The 8,469-nt window shown below is 42.2% G+C and overlaps 1 protein-coding gene across 1 annotated transcript; it reads left to right on the top strand.

Moving 5' to 3' along the window:
* The first annotated feature begins 4,371 nt into the window (after positions 1 to 4,371).
* iyd (iodotyrosine deiodinase) lies at positions 4,372 to 8,256 on the top strand. The gene is made up of 5 exons (XM_074615749.1): positions 4,372 to 4,705; positions 5,657 to 5,854; positions 6,703 to 6,862; positions 7,031 to 7,187; positions 7,370 to 8,256. Exons 1-5 carry the CDS (start codon positions 4,495 to 4,497, stop codon positions 7,550 to 7,552), a joined length of 909 nt encoding a protein of 302 aa, XP_074471850.1. The 5' UTR covers positions 4,372 to 4,494; the 3' UTR covers positions 7,553 to 8,256.
* The last annotated feature ends 213 nt before the right edge of the window (positions 8,257 to 8,469 follow it).

The following is an 8,469-nucleotide window of genomic DNA, read 5'->3' as shown; positions in this document are numbered from 1 at the left end:
TGGCAAAGGCTCTGGCTGACACTGGTAGTTCACAAACTTTGGTAAAGTCCAGCCTACTCCACAACTCACTGACTAACTTTGAACGAAATGTAAATATCACATGTGTTCATGGATGTAAGAAAGATTACCCAACTGCAGAAGTGATCATTGAGGTTGAAGGGCAAGCCTTTATGTTAACTGTTGGTGTGCTAGATCACCTAGCATATGATGTAATCCTTGGAGAAGATTTGCCTGTGCTAGACAATTTGGTCCAGCAAAACTCTGTAGCATACTCTTGTGCTGTAGTGACTCGCTCTGTCACCAAGGGGTTAGAACCCCTACCTGATGCAGATGATGGTTTGTTTAAAGGGGGAAATAAGGTTAAGAAAACAAAACGTCAGCGTCGTCAGGAGAAAAACAGAAATCTTGATAAAGCTAAATGTCCTGACCCTGCTCTCCCTTTAACTCCTCCCATTGAACCACAATGGCAAATCCCTGACACTTTCAGAGAGATTCAGGAGAATGACTCCTCTCTGAAACCTCTCTTTGCAAAAGTTTGTGAAATAGATGGGGTCCAAAAAGCTGGCACAGGGGGGCTGAAAGGTGTAATTGGGGATCCCTTTGTCATAAAAGACAACCTTTTGTATTTGGCAGACATTGAGAAACCTAGACTTGTTATTCCAAAAGAGTATCGTCAAGTAATCCTGCATTTGGGTCATACTATTCCATGGGCTGGCCATTTAGGGCAGGCCAAAACCTATAACCGCATTGCTGAGCGCTTCTATTGGCCAGGGTTATACAAAGAGGTACTGGAGTATTGCAAGACATGTCATGATTGCCAGGTGGTGGCCCCCACCAAAATTTCAGACCGAGGCCAATTACAACCATTACCTATTATTATGAGTGTGCCTTATGAGAGAATAGCCATGGATATCATTGGTCCCCTGCCAAAGAGTAGCAAAGGACACAAATTTGCCCTGGTGATATGTGACTATGCAACCAGATATCCAGATGTTTATCCACTGCGCTCCATTCAGGTCAAACATATAGTTCGATGTTTAGTGGAGTTATTCTCTAGAGTTGGCATCCCTAAAGAGATCTTAACAGATCAAGGTTCAAACTTTATGTCACATCTAATGAAGTCACTGTATTCTCAACTTGGTGTGAAAGGGATAAGAACCACTCCTTACCACCCTGAAACCGATGGTCTTGTCGAGCGATTTAATGGTACCCTGAAACAAATGTTGAGAAAATTTGTTGAGGATACTGGCAAAGACTGGGATAAATGGTTGCCTTTCCTTTTGTTTGCATATCGAGAGGTACCCCAGGCTTCAACTGGTTTCTCCCCTTTTGAGCTGTTGTATGGCAGACAGGTGAGAGGCCCTTTGGACATGCTGAAGGAGAACTGGGTGGCTGGTGTGGCAACGTCACCAACAACGAACATCATCTCCTACATTCTGCAGATGCGAGACAAACTGGAAAGTTGCAGAGAAAGAGTCAAAAGAAAACATGCTGGAGGCTCAACATAAACAAAAGGTATGGTACGACAAACATGCTCGAGAAAGAGAACTGAAAACTGGACAGAAAGTGTTGGTACTGCTCCCTACTGGGCCGAGTAAGTTACTAGCGAAGTGGCAAGGCCCCTATCCTGTTACCAGAAAGGTGGGCCCAGTAACATATGAAATTTCCTGTCCTGATAAACAAAAACACAAGCAACTGCTCCATGTAAACCTGTTAAAGGAATACCATGAAAGAAATCCCTTGGAAACAGGTGGAGAGCATGTTCTGATGGTCCAGGATGTCCAGTCTGAAGATGATGTGGCGGAAGCTGAGGAAGCGGACATGATGCCCTTCAGAGAGAAGTGTAAACCCCAGATCCCTCCAGAGTACCTGAGTGTGGATCAGTGGCATCAACTGGGTGAGCTTAAACAATCTTTCCCATCATTGTTCTCAGAAAAACCTGGCCGAACTGATGTGATAAAACACAAAATTGTTCTGAAGGACACTAAACCTGTTCGCCTGAAGCCTTACAGAATTGCAGAACGAATGATGGAACCACTGAAGAAGGAGGTGCAGATGATGTTGGACATGGGAGTCATTGAACCATCCAGAAGTGAGTGGTCAAACCCCATAGTGCTTGTTCCCAAGAAAAATTGTACTCAACCTCGGTTCTGTTCCGACATGAGGAAACTGAACAGTATTTCCTGTTTTGATTCATATCCCATGCCCCGTATCAATGAGCTACTAGAGAGAATCGGGAAAGCCAACTACATCACAGCATTAGACCTTTGTAAAGGTTACTGGCAAGTGCCTCTTGACCCATCTTGCAAAGAATACACAGCGTTCCAGATTCCAGGAATGGGCTTGTTCCAGTACACTGTGTTACCCTTTGGCCTTCATGGTGTACCTGCGACCTTTCAAAGATTAATGGACATTGTTCTTAATGATTGCTCCAGGTTTTCAGCTGCCTATCTTGATGATGTAGTAATCTACAGTGAATCCTGGGAAGAACACTTGCAGCATCTTCAAATCGTCCTAAGCAAGATACAGGAAGCCGGGCTGACCCTGAATGCAAACAAGTGTTCCTGGGCTCAGGAGGAGGTGAAATACCTTGGGTACCTGGTCGGCCGTGGGCAGATAAGGCCACAAATAGAGAAGATAAAGGCCATACAGATGATTCCAAGACCCCTGACCAAGAAGCAAGTGAGATCCTTTTTAGGACTCATGGGGTGGTACAGAAGGTTTGTTCCCCATTTTTCTACATTGGCGGCACCACTCACCGAACTAACAAAAAAATCAACCTCGAAAGTGATATGGAATGATGAATGTGAACGTGCCTTCCAAGCATTGAAAAGGCAGATCTGTCAAGCTCCTGTGTTGCAGAGCCCGGACTTCACGAAAGCATTCCTTGTGCAGGTTGATGCCTCCGGTGTTGGACTAGGAGCGGTGCTAGCCCAGGGGGAACCTGGTGAAGAGAAACCTGTCCTGTTCTTAAGTAAGAAACTGTTTGACCGGGAGAAAAAGTACTCTACTGTGGAAAAGGAGGGACTGGCTATAAAATGGGCTATTGATTCATTGAAGTATTATCTTTTGGGAAGAGAGTTTGTATTGCAGACAGACCACAGACCTTTGAAGTGGATGCAATCCAAGCAGCATCAGAATGCAAGGATTCTGCGTTGGTGCCTAGCCCTCCAGCCATACCAGTTCACCATAGAGCACTGTCCTGGTAAGAAAAATCTTATTGCTGATTATCTGTCACGTTTGCCTGACTTATGTAAGCCAGAGGGGGAGGAGGTGTGAAATGTGAGGAAGCAACAACTCCCTCACTAACTGTTTGGTAAAGCCAAGTGGGGTTGATCAGTTATCTTTGTTTTTCCTTATGTGGGTAGTTAAGGGGTTAATTGACTGACAGGGACTGAGTGGCTCCAAGTGTAATCAGGTGTGCTCTGATTTCCCAGGTTCTCACTGCAGGTGTCTCCAGTCTGAGCTGATGGCAGCACTCGCCTGATAAGCCAGTTTGAACTGGAAAGGCGGGCTGTTAGGTTATATGACCATGTGTGAAAGTAGAGTTTGAAAAGAAGAGTGGTAAAAAGAGCAGCACCAGGCATGTGGTGAGCTGTGAAACTGAATGCAGAGGATGATTTTCCCTCCATGTGTTTTTTCCTTTGTTTGATGGAATTTTTACAGACTGAAAATAAAAGTCTGCCTTATTTTTCAAGCATACTTACCTGCCAGTGTGGTAATGGTAAATGGACTTGGACTTATATAGCGCTTTTCTAGTCTTCCGACCACTCAAAGCGCTTTACACTACATGTCAGTATTCACCCATTCACACACACATTCATACACTGATGGCAGAGGCTACTAAGGTGCCAACTTTGCTCAAGGACACATCGACATGTGACCCGGAGCAGCCGGGGATCGAACCACCGACCTTCCGATTGGTGGACAACCTGCTCTACCCTCTGAGCCACAGCTGCCCAGTGTGATGATTCCTCTTCGTGACTTTTCACCTTGCTCTCCTGCACCTCACCTTGCAACATATGCAATGGCTGTCTGTGAACATCCAGTCCATTTGGTGTCATTCTGATCATAATTCCCAGAGATATGTGTGATAAGACAGATACTATCCCTTTTGGAGAAGCCTGCCTTTTCACTAAGTTCAGTTTTGAGGGAGGATCCAAACATCAACCAAATAAAACAAATTTTGCAGTAAAATATTTTTATACAACCATCCATTTAAAAAAAAAAAAAAGAAGGAAGTTCTGAAAAAAACACAGTTGTGCTTTGTTCTTCTTCTTAATTCCTTTAGTAATAATGATACTACTACTGATTTGACTGAACTTTAGACAGGAAGAGGTGGATTATCAACTTTATAAAGCAGCAGCCAGTCAAAGTGGGTCAGAGGTGCAAGCTGACAAAGAGAGCTCTGACTCAGCATATAGACTCACTTCAGAACATCAAGTCTGCACTCAGCTGAGCACCCCTTATCCTCTTCTCTCCCCTCCGGTAGCCATGGCTTTCCTGACCGTCTTCACGCCTGTCCTGGTGGTGGTCCTGTGCTTGGTGATAGGCTTCATGCTGGTGGTGAGGTCACGGGAGACGGAGACCACCTCGACTTCCCCAACCGCCCCGGGAAAAACTGAAGGGGCATCAAAAGTGGACTTCAGACCGTGGGTGGACCAGGATTTACAGGATGATACAGATATCACGGCAAAAGAGGACGGTAAGAGCTGAACAGAACTTTATTTTCTTACATACTCGACAGGGATGAACTTTTTTTCACAGATAGGTCAACACAACCACCATTTCAACACAATATAAAACGATTTGGAACAATATAAAAACCTTTTATCAGCAAGTGAAAGTTTGCTGTTTTAAGACAGCTGGGTTAATCAATAATGGTAATTGACCTTTAGCCTGCATAACCAGTAGACAGTAACACATATCTGAGGTACTACATTTATTTGATCATTTAAAGTACTATTTACTTTGCAGATTCAGTTTAACAATACAAAATATAATCAACAAATAAATAATGATGTATATATTCAAACTTTATTCCCACAAGCTACCTAGCAGTATGTGGAGTAATTCAAATTAGCCCCTTTAACAGCTGCAGCATAAAGTGATGAACACATTAATGCATCAATAATTCTAATCCAATAATATAATATACATATATATCTGAAGTGGGCCATTCTGCATAATGGGTACTTTTACTTTTGGTTCTTTGATTATTTTTGATGCTAGTTCTTTTAAGTATTGTTTTTTTTTTATGCAGAATGTTTACTTGTAACAGAGTATTACTACTTTTAGTGTAGTAAAATACCTTCTGCCACTGGACATACTCATATCTTTGCCTCTTGGTTAAAGATTAATTACCCACTGGCACTGGGCAAAGTGGGTAAAATAATTATTGTAGAGGAGCCCTGTAGCAAAATCTATTATTTTAGTGAACAGCATGCTCACATGATGCATAATTCCAAGTATGTTTGTGATTGATAATATGAATTTTTTAAAAAAAGGTTTCTGATGAATTATTAGTTTTCCTTTAAAGATTACTTCAACTCTCCAAGAGTAATAATTTTGCCAATGCCCTGATTAACACCTAATGAGAATTTTCATATCCAAAGCTGCTCACTGGTCCTGCTTTTTGTGCCTCTCATTCTTTTAGAGGATGGCGATTGGGTGGACAGCAATGAGGCGGAAGCCGTTCCACAAGTGCCCTACTCAACGCCCCGTTACCCCGTGGAGACGATGCTGGAGAGATCCAAGGATATGTACACGCTGATGAACCAGCGGAGGACTGTCCGATTCATCAGCCCAGAGCCGGTCCCACGAGAAGTCATCAATAATGTCATCCGCACTGCAGGCATGTGCAAATTTAAAGAGGATCAATTATATGCTTCTGGGATTTTTTCTCTTTCCTTTGGTGTGTTATATAGTTTGTGTGCATGTAAAGGTCTGCAAAGTTACAAAGCCCAAAGTCCACGCCAAAGGGAGTCGAGCTTTGTTTGTGCTCGAAAAGGCTTTGCACAACGAGCATGCACAAAGGTGTTTAAGCTCAACATGTTGTTCTTTGCAGTATTTTCCGATATGCCAGTGGGCAAACAAAAAAAAGATTCTGTGAATAAGCAAGAAGTCAATGAGTGTTACCGCCAAAACTCCATAATGCTGAGGAGGACTTGTAACCGTAAACTCACGCCTGAAGCGCCTCGATTGAAGTCCTGCCTTTTCCTCCGTAACGTGGTGATGTCACCAAGTAACACATTTGCATAATACCTGCCTATAGCAGCTAGTTTGGCACGCCCTCAAACAAAGCTAGTTAGAGCGGAGCTGGAGCGGAGTCCGAAGTGTTTGATTCAGTTGACCAATCACAACAGAGTGGGCCAGCTGACAAATCAGAGCAGACTGAGCTTTTCGGAGCTCAAACAGAGCGTTTCAGACAGAGGATGAAAAGGGGTGCTGCAGCACAGCCGGCATGAGAAAAATAACGTGTGTTTTGAACATTAAAGCATGTAAACATGTTCTAGTAGAAACCCCAAATACAAGTATGCACCTAAAAAAGAGAATAATAAGTCCTCTTTAAAAAGGAAAAATGGACCACTTTTAATCTACTGTAAACCATAATTTAAAAAAAATTCCTAAAGCAGCTAATGTTTGGGTATTTATAATTATTTTCTGACTACTCGCCCCTCCACCTCTCCTTCCTCCGGACAGGTACGGCCCCTAGTGGAGCACACACAGAGCCGTGGACGTTTGTCGTGGTGACAGACCCAGAGATGAAGCACCAGATCAGACGGATAGTCGAAGAAGAGGAGGAGGTCAACTACCGTCAGAGGATGGGGGACAAGTGGCTCCAGGATTTGGCCAAATTTAGGTGAGCAAGCATACTTATACTCCACACTCATATTAATATATTTGTACTAGAACAAGAAACTGTATCTGCACTGACAGCGTTCAATCCACATCCCTTTATCCTAAACTTTACTACATTTTCTAATTTCACACATCTTCCCCTTTTCTCACAACTTGCTTCCTCATGCAGAACAAACTGGGTCAAGGAGTACTTGGATGTTGCTCCATATCTAATCCTCACCTTCAAACAGACCTATGGGATGCTACCAAACGGCAAGAAAAAGATACATTACTACAATGAAATCAGTCTCTCCATATCCTGTGGACTCCTGTTGGCTGCTTTACAGGTAAAGAAATCCCCCTTTAAAGTATAGATCAGCCAATCCCTGTTTTCCTGAGTTAAGACAGAGTTAAGAGTGTTTATAGAGCTAAATGGATCCTCTTGAAAATGCACGCATTTCCAGATAAACTTTACATGTCTGGTAAAGCGGTTGAATGTCTGTTCTTTTGTCGTCCATCTGCTAATCAGAACGTGGGTCTCGTCACCGTCACATCGACACCCCTAAACTGCGGCCCCCAGCTCAGGCTCCTCCTCAAACGGCCCCCCAATGAGAAGCTGGTGATGTTACTTCCTGTTGGTTATCCTGCTTCTGACGCCACAGTGCCTGACTTGAAACGCAAGCCTCTGGATGATATTATGGTGCACATATAACAGAATCAATCTGCAGAGAACAGATTTTTTGTTCTTCATCATCTTCTTTACCCGCAGCTGAAAAATCAACAAAACATATTTCTAATGTGATTAGAAATGTTTTAATTGCGCTTGGCGTCTTGAAAACAAGTTAAAGCTAACAATAAACCTAGAAGGAACAGAGAGTAAAGCGCCATTGAAACTATGTTCATTTGTATAACTCATCAGATACACAAACAAAAATGGATCAATCTCCTCGTAGACATAAACCCCTGATTGACAAGCATAGTTTAATATGCCTTTACTTTTATTTTGAAGGCCAAATAGCCCTACTGTTTAAATCTGCTATGTGCAGTGGACAGTCAATGAATATAAAAATAAACAGCCAATCCTACAACTACTATTTGGTCCAAACATCTAATGAGGTAATTCAGTAATTCATTTTTTTTTTTTTTTTTTATCATAATAACATTTTACAGTCCATTTTTGCTCTTAATCCTAATCATTTTAACACACCGGTATGGTTTACAGAAACCGGTGTATAAACCTTGTACATCATTATATGGGATAAGATCTCACTGTGATATAATGGCCTCTGGTACAAATGTTAAATCAGTCAAACAAGCCACAAGGTCAACACGGTTGACACCAAGCAAACGATCTAGATGGTTTCCATGCACTGCTGCCAAGAATAAAATCCAATCTGTTTTCAGTTGTTTGCTCTGGGGTAGCTTGTGTTATTTGTTTTTGTAACTATAATTGAGCTGACTAGATCAAGAAATGTAATGTCCTTGGGCATTAAATGATGAGTTTGAGTTCATTTTTTTGTCTGAAGGTAATGACCACCATACTTCATGCAAATAATAAAACAATAGATTAAAATAGCTATTTTTCTTTCTTTTTTTTAAGCCACATCAGTTATTATGACAGAGATATAA

This window comes from Sebastes fasciatus, chromosome 18, assembly GCF_043250625.1.
Source record: "Sebastes fasciatus isolate fSebFas1 chromosome 18, fSebFas1.pri, whole genome shotgun sequence".
Classification (NCBI taxonomy): domain Eukaryota; kingdom Metazoa; phylum Chordata; class Actinopteri; order Perciformes; family Sebastidae; genus Sebastes; species Sebastes fasciatus.
Note: the sequence above shows the minus strand (reverse complement) of the source record. Positions and strands in the feature narration are given on the sequence as shown.